The 15,050-nt window shown below is 49.5% G+C and overlaps 2 protein-coding genes across 2 annotated transcripts in view; both read left to right on the top strand.

Moving 5' to 3' along the window:
• The window catches only part of LOC142475142 (histone-lysine N-methyltransferase PRDM7-like), a 50,801-nt gene extending 42,774 nt beyond the window's left edge, over nucleotides 1–8,027 (top strand). Inside the window, exon 11 of the mRNA XM_075581136.1 lies at nucleotides 7,944–8,027. The gene's annotated coding sequence lies outside the window, so the exon portion shown is untranslated. The remainder of the gene's footprint in view (nucleotides 1–7,943) is intronic.
• Nucleotides 8,028–8,151: 124 nt separating this feature from the next.
• Nucleotides 8,152–11,919, top strand: LOC142475171 (uncharacterized). Its single transcript, XM_075581147.1, has 2 exons — nucleotides 8,152–8,233; nucleotides 10,637–11,919. Exon 2 carries the CDS (start codon nucleotides 10,744–10,746, stop codon nucleotides 11,668–11,670), a length of 927 nt encoding a protein of 308 aa, XP_075437262.1. The 5' UTR covers nucleotides 8,152–8,233; nucleotides 10,637–10,743; the 3' UTR covers nucleotides 11,671–11,919.
• Nucleotides 11,920–15,050: the final 3,131 nt, after the last annotated feature.

Below are 15,050 nucleotides of genomic sequence, written 5' to 3'. Positions count from 1 at the left end.
AGTGCCTGGAAAGCAGTTTCACAGGCAGGAGACCAGGTAATAAGCACAGGCAGTTGCTTCTTAGTCAGATCAGTCAGGGGTTTGGCCACGGCGCTGTACTGTGGGACAAATTTCCTGTAGTACCCTGCGGTGCCCAAAAAGGCCATGACCTGTTTCTTGGTTTTTGGAACAGGCCACTGAACTATGGCTTCTACCTTGGCTGGCTCTGGCTTGAGATGCCCTCCACCCACCCTGTGCCCTAAGTACAGGACTTCTGCCATCCCTACCATACACTTAGTGGGTTTTAAGGTAAGCCCAGCCTCCCTGATTCTATCCAGCACCGCAGCTACATGTCCTATGTGGGATTCCCAGGAATTACTAAAGACAGCAATGTCATCTAAGTAAGCCCTGGCATAGCTCTGCATCCCTTCCAGTAACCTATTGACCAGGCGTTGGAAGGTAGCCGGGGCATTCTTCATCCCAAATGGCATCACCAAAAACTCATAGAGGCCACTTGGAGTGATGAATGCTGACTTCTCCCTAGCCTCCAGGGTCAGGGGAATTTGCCAGTAGCCTTTGCTCAGATCCATGGTGGTCAGATACTTTGCCCCCGCGAGTTCATCTAGTAACTCATCCATGCGGGGCATGGGGTAAGCATCTGACACCGTCCCAGCGTTGAGCAACCGGTAGTCCACACAAAACCGGGTGGTTTTGTCCTTCTTAGGCACTAGGACTACTGGACTTGCCCAAGGGCTCTGGGACGGAGTAATTACCCCTAGGGTCAGCATCTCCTAAATCTCTCTCTCCATACTTGTCTTGACCTCTGCTGACACTCTATAAGCGTGCTTATGCAGAGGCTGCAGGTCCCCTGTGTGTACTGGGTGTTTGGTGAGATGTGTGGTCCCTGGCATGTCAGTGAAGAGGGCGCTATACTGAGCTAGCATGTCCCTGGCTTCTCCCTTCTGCCTAGCACTCAACTGTGCCCCGATCTCTACCTGCTCAACAGTGTTTCCTTGCTTTGCCTCCCCTAGGAGATCAGGCAGAGCATTGCTCGCCGGATCCTCCAGCAGTGGGCTACAAATGGCCATTACTGCTCCCATACTCGGTGCTCGGTATTCCTTTAACATATTAATGTGATATGTCTTGTGCCTCTCAGGCGCTACCTGTACAACATAGTTGCACTCATTCACCTTTCGGATGACCGGATACGGTCCCGACCAGGCAGCCATTAACTTGTTCTCCCGAGTGGGTTTGAGAACAAGCACCTGCTGTCCTGGGATGAACTCTCTGCTACGGGCCTGCTGGTCATACCATTGCTTCTGCTTGGTCTGAGCAGCCCTGAGGTGGTCCTGGGCCACCCCCATAAGCATCTCTAACCGGTCTCTGAGATCTACTACATACTGGATCACTGAAGCATCAGTAGCAGTAGTCTCCCCCTCCCATCCCTCACGGAAGAGGTCCAGAGGTCCACGTACCCTGCGGCCATATAGTAGCTCGAAGGGGGAGAAGCCTGTAGATTCTTGCGGTACCTCTCGGTATGCAAACAGCAAGTGCTGCAGGTGAATCTCCCAGTCTTTCCCCTCCGCCTCTATAAAGGTCCGAAGCATCTGCTTCAGGGTACCATTAAACCTCTCACATAATCCGTTGGTTTGGGGATGGTAAGGGGTAGTGCGCTGGTGCTGTACACCGCAGGCATCCCAGAGACAATGTAACAGTTCACTCATGAACTGCGACCCCTGATCAGTTAGGATCTCACTAGGGAAACCTACCCTAGCAAAAATGTTCAGCAAAGCTGCTACCACTGTCTTAGCACTTATGGTGCCCAGCGCTACCGCCTCAGGGTACCGGGTGGCAAAATCCACCACCGTGAGGATGTAGCGCTTCCCTGACCTGCTAGGAATCATGAGGGGTCCTATCAGGTCCATCGCTACCTTCTGGAAGGGTTCCCCTATTATCGGTAGGGGTCTCAGGGGTGCCTTCACACGGTCGCCCGCCTTACCTACTCGCTGGCAGGCATCACAGGAGCGGCAGAAATCAGCCGCATCCCTGGATGCCCCCGGCCAGAAGTAACGCTGCAATAACCGGGCTCGCGTCCTGGTGACCCCCTGATGTCCCGCTAACGGAATAGAGTGAGCTACCCGTAACAATTGCTGTCGGTACCCCTGGGGTACTACTAGCTGTTGCTTACCGGTCAATCCCTTCTCTATTCCCGGGTTCCCTTCTTCTCTGTATAGGAGTCCCTTATGCCATAGGCAGCGCTCAGTGCCCTCCCCTGCCTGAGATTCGGACGCCCGAAGTCTCACGCCGGCCAGGGTAGGGTCTACCTTCACTGCCTCCCTAAACTGGGCTCCTAAATCTGGCCCCCCCCCAGTCATGTCATTGTCAGGGGAAGGGGACACGGTAAGGGGGAACAGTAAGTCAGCCTGTGGTTGCAACTGATCCTGGCTTACCTCCCTGGGCTCCTCTGTGCCCTCCGCTAACGTTGGTCCCAAAGGCTGGGGGACTGGGGTGGCCACCGCCGGCATTGCCGCGGTCTGGCTCCGGGTAACCGCCGCCACTGCAGCGGGCTGGGGCACACGGTCGTAGGTGCAGGTCATCGGTCCCAGGTCATTGCCCAAAAGAATTTCAGCATCCAAACCTGGTAGAACCCCCACCTCCCGCACACCCTTGCCCACCCCCCAATCCAAAAAAATGCGGGCCACCTGCAGGAAACGGGGCTCTCCGTCAGCCACAGTGATCTGCATCCCAGGGCCTGGGATCAATTCCTCTGGCCGGACCATATCAGGTCGGACCAGGGTCACTGCAGCTCCTGAATCAAGTAAGCCAACTGCTTGCCGGTCACCGACTGTGACCGGGGTGAGATGCTTGCTCCTGCCGTCCATCTGCTGCAGGTCTGCGCTGTGATGTCCTCCGCTCCTGGCTGTAGGCACTGAAGAAACCGGGGTAGGGGTGACATGGGACGTCCCGCTGGGAGTTGTTTCCATGACCGGTCCTGGTTCTTTGGTGGAAGCCACCCGCACGCGGGCTACCGGCTTTGCAGCTGGGGTGCGTTGCCCTCGGTAGGGTCCATTGGAACGCAGGGGTTCCGGGCAATCTGGTCTGAGGTGACCAGTGCTGTTGCAATTGTAGCACCGGCGCTCATGCCGGAGCTCTCCCGCCTTCTGTGACCCGCTGCCCGCAGGCGGCTTTTGGGTCCACTGGGGGGTACTCACAGCTTTCTTGGCCGGCGCCGGTGGGGTTACCGCTTTGGCTGGTACCTTGGCGGTCATCTGGGACCGGCTGACCACATAGTCATCTGCCATCCTCGCCGCCTCGGTGTAGGTCTTGGGCTTTTTATCATACACAAAAGCCCTCACCGCCGGCGGGCACTGCTGCATGAGCTGCTCCTGAAAGATGAGGTCCAGCAGGCGTTGGTAAGTCTTGGCCTCAGAGCCCTCCACCCAGTGTAACCCGTACAAAGCCATGCGGGTCACATAAGTGACATAGGTCTCCTGAGGGTGCCTCTCCTCCAGCCGGAACTTACCCTGGTAAGCTTCAGGGGTAAAACCGTGCTGAAACAGCAGAAGTTCTTTCAGGTGGTCATAGTCATCAGCAAACTCATCTGGAAGCGCCATCAAGGTCTGCTTAGCCAAGCCGGAGAGTAGCGGGTCCAGGCGTGCAACCCTATGCTGGGGAAGCACCCCGTACCGCCGACACTGCGTTTCAAAGTTCCTTAGAAACATGTCAATCTGATCAGTGCCCTCCACATACTTGGTGAGGCTGTGCTTGTCCAGTTGAAGTCCATCTTTGGGGGGTCGGACCGGGGGGCAATAAGCGGGTCTGTTCACTGCCATAGAGATAAACTGTAGCCGCTCCTCCGGTGTCCCTCGGTCTCCCCACGCTGTTATCAGTGCCAGCATTTCAGGGGTAAAGGGACTGCTAGCCGCAGCTACCCGTGCCCCTCCTGCTGCACTTGTCCTGGGAGGTGCACTTGGTCCCTCCCCGGGATCCTGCCAGCCCGGCACTGGGTTCAGTCCCTGATCTCCGGGCGGCTGTAAAAGGGCAAGCTGAGCTACTTCCAGGACCTCTGGATGCTCAGCTTCATATGCGGTGACTGCAGCAACCATGTCCTCGACCTCCTGGTCCACATATTCCAGTCCATAGGCACGGCACTTGTCTTTTAGCGGATTTCTAGTTCTCAGGTAATAGAGGTTCTCCGCTTCACTCATGGCTCTTAGTTCTGGGTCACAGCAGTGAGGTGGTGTGACAACTTGCGTTACTTGTTGCACTACTGTGTGTTCAATATCTTTAGTCCCAGGAACTTGCAATTACTATCAAGTTCCCACGGGATCACAGTACCCCGCAGAATACTGTAATCCAGGTCCAGTTCAGTCCCACCAGCTGCCACCAGTTATATTAATACGCCTGTGACGATAGCTTCCACAGGCTTATTAATATTACACAAAAATAATTGGGTTTGAACTGAACGAGGCTTAAGATATAATAAATTGTATTTATTCCTTAGAATAAAGGTGAACACAACAGATAATACAGTAACAAACAAGAAGTACACTTACTTAAGGGTTGGGGAATGAGAAGTATGATGTAGCATTTCTTTCAGCAGTGAGGAAATCATTCAGGTGATATCAGGTAACCATATCAGCAAACGAAGACAAAGGATATATGGGTGGACAGCCGTTTATAAACCATTCTCCTTCTATTCTTAACCTTAAGCACAGGGGATTGGTTTACAATTACCTCCAGCCACTCACTAACGTGGGAAAGCATTCTGACCCATGCCCCCCTGCTAGTTGGCACATGGGCAGTAGAACTCTGGGGGTCTCATTTCTGAAGCCCCACATTTACGTCAGGAATGCCAGAAAGTCTACTATTTGGAGTTCTGGCAGGAAAACCTTTGTTGAAAGGTGTTAACTGGAACACTTAAGACCTGCCCTGGTTTGGGCTTCGGATAAACAGTGAGGGTGATAAAACTCTTTGAACAGCACTTAAATCCTAGACATAGCGGCGTCCCCAGGGCCATCTGCTACCTTATGGCCCAAAAGAATTTCCTTTTGAACTTATCCCTACCTTAGGATACACTATTAAGCATAAAACATAAACGTATTAAAATATCCGGTTCCGTTAGGTTTAGCAGGTCCAAACTTCCCAGTTCGCATTGCCAGAACTGGGACACCATATGGTCAAAAAAGCGACTTGCTACGACCTAAGAAACCGGAGTTACACAAATGCACATTAAATCATTTTAATACAAAAAATCTCCATTGAAAAAGAAATCTCAGCTTTTCACTAAATCCCTATTGAAAACAACGGGCAGCTCCGCCATAGACTTTCAATGGTAAATCGCCGCCATTGAAGTCAATGGGGGTTTTCTGCCATTGAAGTCTATGGGAAAAGTCCCGAACTTCAAGGGGGTCCATACTCCGTCGGGTTGGTCCAAGCGGGTCAAGGATGGTTCTGCAGCGATGCCGGAGCAGTGGCTACAGATACCCCAAACCCTGATCCGCTGAACCCTCCGGAACCGGAGATATGGATTCCTAAAATTCAGCATTTCTCACTTAGTCATTTTTCTGAGCCGTTTCTGCCGCCGCCGGCAAAGCCTATGGCGCGACCCGCTCTATCTGGTTCGACCCTTATCGGGGGTCCAGGATTCGGGGACCCGGTGGTGGTCGAGTGGGGGGACGCTTAGGAACTAGGGGCAAAAATAATTTTATCCCTAGGTGCCCTAGAACAGTTTATTTCCCCGCTAATTGACGTTGAACTTGACCCAGTGATTTTAGCTCTTTTGAAAGACATTGTATCCGCTTTGCGGTTTGCGGTCTGGACGGCAGCCAACTAGGTTACCTCGAGGCATCTCCATTGAAGTCAATGAGCCCATTGACTTTCAATGGGAAACCGCCGCTCTCCCTCTCGGACGCCACCTGCTGGTCACTACAGGAAACAGGACGAAAACAGCACCAATTCCTATTGAAATGCATTGAGCCCTAATGGCGGCCAATGGGGACCTGCAAAATGGTGCCTGAAAAGGCGGGAAAACTACACAAAGAGCTATAATCATTAAAGAATTATTAACCCTTGTGCTCCCGGATGGATTCTAGTGTGTGTGTGATGCAAACACTGAGTAACCAGACATTACAATGGAACAGGGGAAATACATTTACATGTCATAACAAGGGTTACATCACATTTCTGGACCTCAGCCCAGTTAACCCCTTGTCTCCCTGGTGCGGTCAGGGGTGGCCAAATGGGGTGCAACCCCTTTAATACCGGGCCACCCCCTCTCTCCCTCTACAGTGACACTTCCTTTTAAATCTCTTAATATTATGATCCACTTTAAATGTATGATCCACTACATCTACTCTCCCGGCCCTAATGCTGCACATGTGCTTTGCAATGTACATCTACTCTCCCGGCCCTAATGCTGCACATGTGCTTTGCAATGTACATCTACTCTCCCGGCCCTAATGCTGCACATGTGCTTTGCAATGTACATCTTCTCTCCCGGCCCTAATGCTGCACATGTTGGGCTTTGCAATGTACATCTACTCTCCCGGCCCTAATGCTGCACATGTTGGGCTTTGCAATGTACATCTACTCTCCCGGCACTAATGCTGCACATGTGCTTTGCAATGTACATCTACTCTCCCGGCCCTAATGCTGCACATGTTGGGCTTTGCAATGTACATCTACTCTCCCGGCCCTAATGCTGCACATGTGCTTTGCAATGTACATCTACTCTCCCGGCCCTAATGCTGCACATGTTGGGCTTTGCAATGTACATCTACTCTCCCGGCACTAATGCTGCACATGTGCTTTGCAATGTACATCTACTCTCCCGGCCCTAATGCTGCACATGTTGGGCTTTGCAATGTACATCTACTCTCCCGGCCCTAATGCTGCACATGTGCTTTGCAATGTACATCTACTCTCCCAGGCCTAATGCTGCACATGTTCGGCTTTGCAATGTACATCTACTCTCCCAGGCCTAATGCTGCACATGTTGGGCTTTGCAATGTACTTCTACTCTCCCGGCCCTAATGCTGCACATGTTGGGCTTTGCAATGTACATCTACTCTCCCGGCACTAATGCTGCACATGTGCTTTGCAATGTACATCTACTCTCCCGGCCCTAATGCTGCACATGTTGGGCTTTGCAATGTACATCTACTCTCCCGGCCCTAATGCTGCACATGTGCTTTGCAATGTACATCTACTCTCCCGGCCCTAATGCTGCACATGTTGGGCTTTGCAATGTACATCTACTCTCCCGGCCCTAATGCTGCACATGTTGGGCTTTGCAATGTACATCTACTCTCCCAGGCCTAATGCTGCACATGTTCGGCTTTGCAATGTACATCTACTCTCCCAGGCCTAATGCTGCACATGTTGGGCTTTGCAATGTACTTCTACTCTCCCGGCCCTAATGCTGCACATGTTGGGCTTTGCAATGTACTTCTACTCTCCCGGCCCTAATGCTGCACATGTTGGGCTTTGCAATGTACATCTACTCTCCCGGCACTAATGCTGCACATGTGCTTTGCAATGTACATCTACTCTCCCGGCCCTAATGCTGCACATGTTGGGCTTTGCAATGTACATCTACTCTCCCGGCCCTAATGCTGCACATGTGCTTTGCAATGTACATCTACTCTCCCGGCCCTAATGCTGCACATGTTGGGCTTTGCAATGTACATCTACTCTCCCGGCCCTAATGCTGCACATGTTGGGCTTTGCAATGTACATCTACTCTCCCAGGCCTAATGCTGCACATGTTGGGCTTTGCAATGTACTTCTACTCTCCCGGCCCTAATGCTGCACATGTTGGGCTTTGCAATGTACATCTGCTCTCCTGTACTTTTACAGTTTACTTTCATCCTAAACTGTTTGTGATATGCCACTTTACGTCTCCTTCATGACCTTTTGTAAGACAGTTTGTGTAACAGGGATTTTTTTTGTCTCTCGTCTAGTACAAAGACCAGCACAAATACCCCACCCATGCCAACACTGCAAGGTTGCTTTTAGCAGTCAGGATTACCTACTCAAACATCTGAAGTTCAAACACCCAAATGTGTATATGGAAAAGATGAGGACAGAACAATCTTCCAGATTAGAGAATCGATTAGAAAGCAGCATTCCAATAACTATGTCAGAAAATGCAACTTTCAACCAGTCAACGCTATTTATAGAGAAAAAAACGAATGGCGCACAGCCAGGGAGCCAGGTGTGGAGTAAAAAAACTTTTCTTTATTGCAGCATGGTGAGAGACAAATTCACCCCCTTGGGGGACACAGATAGAGTCCTCCTACGCGTTTCAGACCAACCGGTCCTTTATCAAGGAGTATGGTATATGATCTGGATGGGCACCTTATATATCTGAAGTTTAATTGTTAAATTACAAAAATCTGTGGATGGTTGCGTCGCGGACCCACCGCGCATGCGCGTGACGTCACACGGAGCGTCACTCCAACAACCCATGGGATTGTGGGTAAATACCGCCCCCAAATGACGCCCGCGCATGCTCCTGGTGCTCCGTGAGGGCAAGAAGATATTCCCTTACTCTCAGCCACCTCTCCTTCCCCGAGTGACGTCACGAAGTGATCCGACTGGTTGAAGCTCACCGCTGCGCCACCAATGAATGTGTGGGGCAGACGGAACGGCTCCAATCACACGGAGCCCTGCACGACCACACTGTAGCTGGAAGGGACAGGCAGAGAGGACAAATTTGTGTAAACAGAAGTCACAATAGGAGCAGACTGAAAAATAAAGTAAACAGAATCCTTTTAAGCTCCTATTGGAAATGGTGCCCATTCTAAAATCAGATCCCATTTAAACAAAGACATACAAGTGAATACATATCCAGGATCTAAGATCCTTATCAGCACAAATGCTGGCAAAATTAACATACAGATATAAAATATAATAAATAAATATAAATCAGATCAGCAAGACTTGAATATAGTGTCTTGTTTTTCTGAGTCTTCCAAAGGGGAAGAGGAATCAGTTATGCTATTCCTGCGATTACTCAATTATCTACTACAAATCATGGCCTTAGATTAATCAATGGCTCTTGAAGGTAATCACTATGACAGCCCTAAACAATAAGCTCAGGTATTAATCTGTGGCAATGCCACCTCTGTTGTGAGGGCTCAACCCGTATGTCCGGGTCTAGTACAATACACAATATATTAAATTAAAAAAACTGACATAGAATACTATCAAAAACATAGTGCTAAGTTATGGGATAGTTCATGCAATTTTTGTTTTATATCTGCGTGAAGATCTCATAATTATGTCAAAAAGTGATGATGACCATAGGATAAGTATTAACATTGTTATTTTACAGCATTAACAGGTATAGTGGGTTTTAATTAATTATTTAAGAAAATGACTCAAATTCCACTCTACATTCAGACCGCAGGGGGTTCTAGTCTGAAGCATAAATATCCAATATGCCTCCCTGCGGTCCAGAAGGTTGAGTGAGTCACCTCCCCTTTCATTTCGAAAGATCTGTTCAATACCTTGAACTTTTAGCCTATTTAGGCTCCCTTTTGGGCATTGTGAAAAATGCTTCGAGACCGGGTGGGAAGTGTCTCCTTTTCTGATTAACCTAATATGTTCAAGGATTCTGTTTTTTAGCGGTCTAATTGTCCTACCCACGTAGTTTATCCCACACCCACATGTTAAGAGGTACACTACGTTGTTAGTATCACAATTTATAAATGATTTTATACGAAATTCTTGTTTAGAATTTAAACCCCTAAAACATTGTGAGGGTGTCACAAATTGGCAGATCTTGCAGCCTCCACATCTGTATGAGCCCTTGGTTACAAATTTTCTTGTAGATAAAGTGGAGGATGCAACATAACTGGGCGACACATAACTTGCGATAGTTTTTGCCTTACGGTAGACAAAACGGGGGCCTTGTTTAACGCATTCCTTAAGGCTGCTATCCATTTGGAGAATATTCCAATGTTTGCGTATGATGTTTTGTACTTTATGACTACATCTGTTGTATTGTGTAATCATGAGTGGAACCTCCCCTTTTGAAAACCCAGTGTCTTTTTTATTATATCTCGATGTAATTTTATCCTTGTCAGGATCACCCTTGGTCTTTTTCAATAAATCCTCTCTATTTGTCAGTGCAATTTCTTTGGAGGTGTCAATCAGACCCTCCATCTCATAGCCCCTCTGATGGAAACGAAGGCATAGTTCCTCAGACTGACGAGAAAAAGCCTCCTCGGTGGAGCAATTCCTCCTCAGTCTGAGGAACTGGCCCTTGGGGATACCCCTAATGACCGCAGGGGGGTGGCAGCTGTCAGCTCGTAGTAGCATATTCCTGGCATTCGGTTTCCTGAATGTTTCCGTTTGGATTTGGCCTTTAATGTCAATGAACAAACGGAGGTCCAGATAGTCAATGTGCTGTGTGTTAAAATGATGCTTTGCAATGTACATCTACTCTCCCGGCCCTAATGCTGCACATGTTGGGCTTTGCAATGTACTTCTACTCTCCCGGCCCTAATGCTGCACATGTTGGGCTTTGCAATGTACTTTTACAGTTTACTTTCATCCTAAACTGTTTGTGATATGCCACTTTACGTCTCCTTCATGACCTTTTGTAAGACAGTTTGTGTAACAGGGATTTTTTTTGTCTCTCGTCTAGTACAAAGACCAGCACAAATACCCCACCCATGCCAACACTGCAAGGTTGCTTTTAGCAGTCAGGATTACCTACTCAAACATCTGAAGTTCAAACACCCAAATGTGTATATGGAAAAGATGAGGACAGAACAATCTTGCAGATTAGAGAATCGATTAGAAAGCAGCATTCCAATAACTATGTCAGAAAATGCAACTTTCAACCAGTCAACGCTATTTATAAACAATGTAACTGCTTCTCATTCAAAAGGAAATATATTAGAAGGTGCCAAAGGAAAAGAGCTTAGAGAAAGTGGGAAGAGTCAGACTTTGTTATTAGACCACAAGAGGACACACACAGGGGAGAGACCGCATGTATGTGGGGAATGTGGGAAGGGATTTAGTAAATTATCCAACCTGAACACACAGAAGAGGACACACACAGGGGAGAGACCGTATGTATGTGGGGAATGTGGGAAGGGATTTAGTCGGTTATCCCACCTGAACCTACACAAGAGGACACACACAGGGGAGAGACCGCATGTATGTGGGGAATGTGGGAAGGGATTTAGGGACTTATCCAGCCTGAGGACACACAAGAGGACACACACAGGGGAGAGACCGTATGTATGTGGGGAATGTGGGAAAGGATTTAGTGACTTATCCAGCCTGAGGAAACACAAGAGGACACACACAGGGGAGAGACCGCATGTATGTGGGGAATGTGGGAAGGGATTTAGGGACTTATCCAGCCTGAGGGAACACAAGAGGACACACACAGGGGAGAGACCGTATGTATGTGGGGAATGTGGGAAAGGATTTAGTGACTTATCCAGCCTGAGGAAACACAAGAGGACACACACAGGGGAGAGACCGCATGTATGTGGGGAATGTGGGAAGGGATTTAGGGACTTATCCAGCCTGAACACACACAAGAGGACACACACAGGGGAGAGACCGTATGTATGTGGGGAATGTGGGAAGGGATTTAGTCAGTTATCCAACCTGAACACACACAAGAGGACACACGGGGTAGAGACATCTCTCTCTCATGTTTAGGATAACACGCTCACATATAAGTGCAAACATGTGCTTAATATCTGGGGTTTGCCTGAGCGAGGGCTTAGAATATGTGTTATGCTAAATTATATTGAAAAGTTACTTTACTTTATTATGTATAAAATAAGTATTTTAAAAGGATAAGTTATAACTTTTTAAAAGCAGGTTATTTATATAATCCCCATTATAGTTTTATTTAAAGTTAAATGTTGTATATGTCCATGCTGTTGGTTCTAATAAAATGTGTGTTCCCCATTATACTAAAGTTGTCTGGTCTCACTTTCTGTAGCTGCGGAATGGGACATTTTGTCATGGCCGTTTCACCACGATCAAATAGCCACCGGCGTTCAGATCGGACCCTGTGGGGGGGCACAGGACTGTGAGGGGGATTGGACTTTGGAGGAGCACGGGACTGTGGCGGGGCACTGGACTTTGGGGAAATAAGGGACTGGGGGGGCATGGGACTCTAAGGAGGTACGGAACTGTGGGGGCCCCTCGTTCACCTCAGGGTTTTGATTTGGTTTCCGTTTTGGCGGGAAAGTGAGCTTTGTGATACCAGGCAGATGTGGGACAGGTAATGAAAAGTTCAGTCCGCGCTCTGGCTCTTTAAGCTTGGATTGTTGGTCCCTCTCAGTTCTCTTGCTGCTTCTGTGTTTATGAGGTGTCTCCCCCACCTCCAAATGTGGTCTCCACCGGAACCCCGATGGTGATACCAATATCAGCAAAACAAGAAAAAACACAAAAGCGCACCAAGATGAGATAGATATTGTATTAGCAACAAATAATAAAATTAGTAACTTACATATAAAATTTCTTTAATAATCCCCGATCTGGTGTCTATCACAGGAGTAGGGCATCACATAGGAAGTATGAAGGGTAATCTCAGTTCTAAGAGATCAGACCCGCGCACTGGGGCTGTCTCTGTTTCCTCTCCTGTCCTCCACGTGTGGTAGCGTGGTGCAGAGTGTAGCACACATGTGCAGGAACCGGGGCCTTCAATAGGTGTCCTTAGGATGCCTGTCCGTTTTTGATAGCATAAAAACGATCGGAAAAAAGCAGGAACGGTACACTTGAGTGTGTACTGATGGTGGGTAATTAAACCGCCAGCCACAACAGTCACGACGCGTTTCGTTTACCTAAGTAAACTTCTTCAGGCGATATCGCAGAGGGTGGGTGATACACAGAGAGAGAGAGGCTGGGTGAGTGACTGGCTGGGTGAGTGGTTTGCTGGTTGAGTGTCTGGGTGGGGCAGGGGTGACTGGGTGGGTGAGTGACTGACACTGACGGGGTGGGGGGGTGACTGACACTGACGGGGTGGGGGGGTGACTGACACTGACTGGGGGTGGGGGGGTGATGGACACTGACGGGGTGGGGGGGTGACTGACACTGATGGGGTGGGGGGTGACTGACACTGACTGGGGGTGGGGGGTGACTGACACTGACTGGGGGTGGGGGGGTGACTGACACTGACTGGGGGTGGGGGGTGACTGTGACTGACTGGGGGGGACCTCTGGTGTCACACACATACACATACTCCCATACATTCATTCACACACACACATTCTCCCACACATACATATTCTCACACACACACAGGGGAGGAAAGGCCGCGACCAGCACCACGCTCCTCCCCCACCCACCCGCACCCATCTCCCGCTCGTGTGGGGGGCAGGCCGACATCCCCCCCCCCCAATCAGCAGGGTGGGTGGGAGGCACGTGGCGAGGTATCCCCCACGGGGCGCCCCAGGTGACAGTCAGCCCTGCCGTGGCCGCCACTGCCCTGCTCCCCTCGCCGGCATGTCACAGTGCACGGCCAAGCTGCAGGCTGCGTGTTCCCCCCCAGCCCGCGGCGGCATGAAGCTCGTGGGGGGGGCAGGCCGACATCCCCCCACCTTATGCGGCGGCTGCGCCATCATGTAGGTAGCTGGTGCATGGGAGGCACGTGGTGAGGGCCGAGCCCCCCCCCGCAAGCCAACCGGGCTGCAGAAGCAGTGACCTCCCGCCCCGGACATCGATCGAGGGGAAGGGGACAGGAGGAGGGGAAGGGGACAGGAGGAGGGGAAGGGGACAGGAGCAGGGGACAGGAGAGGTGCCGCGGTGGGGAGTAGGGAGCCATGTGGGGACCAGGGGGATCGCAGGGAAGGAGCAGAGGGGCCACAGCATGGAGAGTACTTACCCTCCAACAGATCTCCAGGCAGCAATGAATGGCCGCTCGTTGGGGGTGGGCTCATATAGAGCCTGGCCGCGCGCCCACAAAGCCTGGGAGCGCGCGCCAATCAGGAGTCAGGTAGGGGGGAATTTTTTTTTTTTGTTTTTTTTTAGCGCGAGCAGGGAAATTTCAGCGCAAACGGGGGAATTTTAAAAAAACACGTGCTGCTTGGGCCAATATTTACACGCCCGGGGGTTAAATCCTCCCGCCCCGGGCGAGTAAAAGTATATGATTGTCGAACACTGTGTGTATATATATATATAAATATATATAGAAAAAACAGATGGCACACACATATTGCAGTAAAGTAGGTGCTTATCCCATATAGACAGTAGGTATAAATAAGCTCCTTACCAGGCTGATCCAGAGTTCAGCAAGGAAGAGACAGCACACTCAGTAGTATCCAAAAAAAAGAAGTGTATTGGTAGAAAACAGGCACATTCACCGAAGTTTCGGTCCTAGAAACAGGACCTTTCTCAAGGGAGTGCTCTAAACATAGTGAAGACAAACATACATATATACCCACCACCAAGTAACAAGCAGAGTCCTGATTGGTCAAGTCACAACACTAAACAGCTGCAGACACTCACTAGTCAGATCTGAGAATGATGTCATATATGCGACCACTGCTGGAGGGAAAAAGCATAACAAAGTGTCATAGGTAACCATGGAGTCAATGAGGCTAAATGTAACAGCATCGCACATGCGCAGCGCGAGTGCCTCAGTGAAAATAAATAAATATATCCAGGAGTCACTATGGAGCCGTGTAGTCAATGCGGATCGTAATAAGTAAAAAGGGAGCGTGGTTGCGCATGTGCGGCACGAATAGCATAGGAAGGGACTGAAAATAAATAAATATATGCAGAGACTGCTACAGAGTCATGCGCAGTAGTTCCGAGCACAATGGAGCAGTGGACGTATCTGAAGCTAGTGTGTCCCCATGCTTGTCTGTAATGATTGCTGTTTCATTCTTTAAACGTAGTATTTCTTTACTGGATTGTTCGATCACTAAAATCATGAGGTCAAAGGAGCACTTGTTAAGAATTCCCACCCATTTTTTACAAAATTCGGTGTCAGTGCTTCCAATGGTAGGTTGGTTCTTAATGCGAAAGCCCCTAGGAATAAGTTTTTCTCTGTGATAGTACGACAGAGTCACCCCATGCATGTAGTA

Source organism: Ascaphus truei, chromosome 2 (genome assembly GCF_040206685.1).
Source record: "Ascaphus truei isolate aAscTru1 chromosome 2, aAscTru1.hap1, whole genome shotgun sequence".
Classification (NCBI taxonomy): Eukaryota; Metazoa; Chordata; class Amphibia; order Anura; family Ascaphidae; genus Ascaphus; species Ascaphus truei.
Note: the sequence above shows the minus strand (reverse complement) of the source record. Positions and strands in the feature narration are given on the sequence as shown.

Coding starts and splice junctions, on each gene's coding strand:
- LOC142475171 (XM_075581147.1), top strand. CDS start 10,744: ATGGAAAAGATGAGGACAGAACAATCTTGCAGATTAGAGAATCGATTA.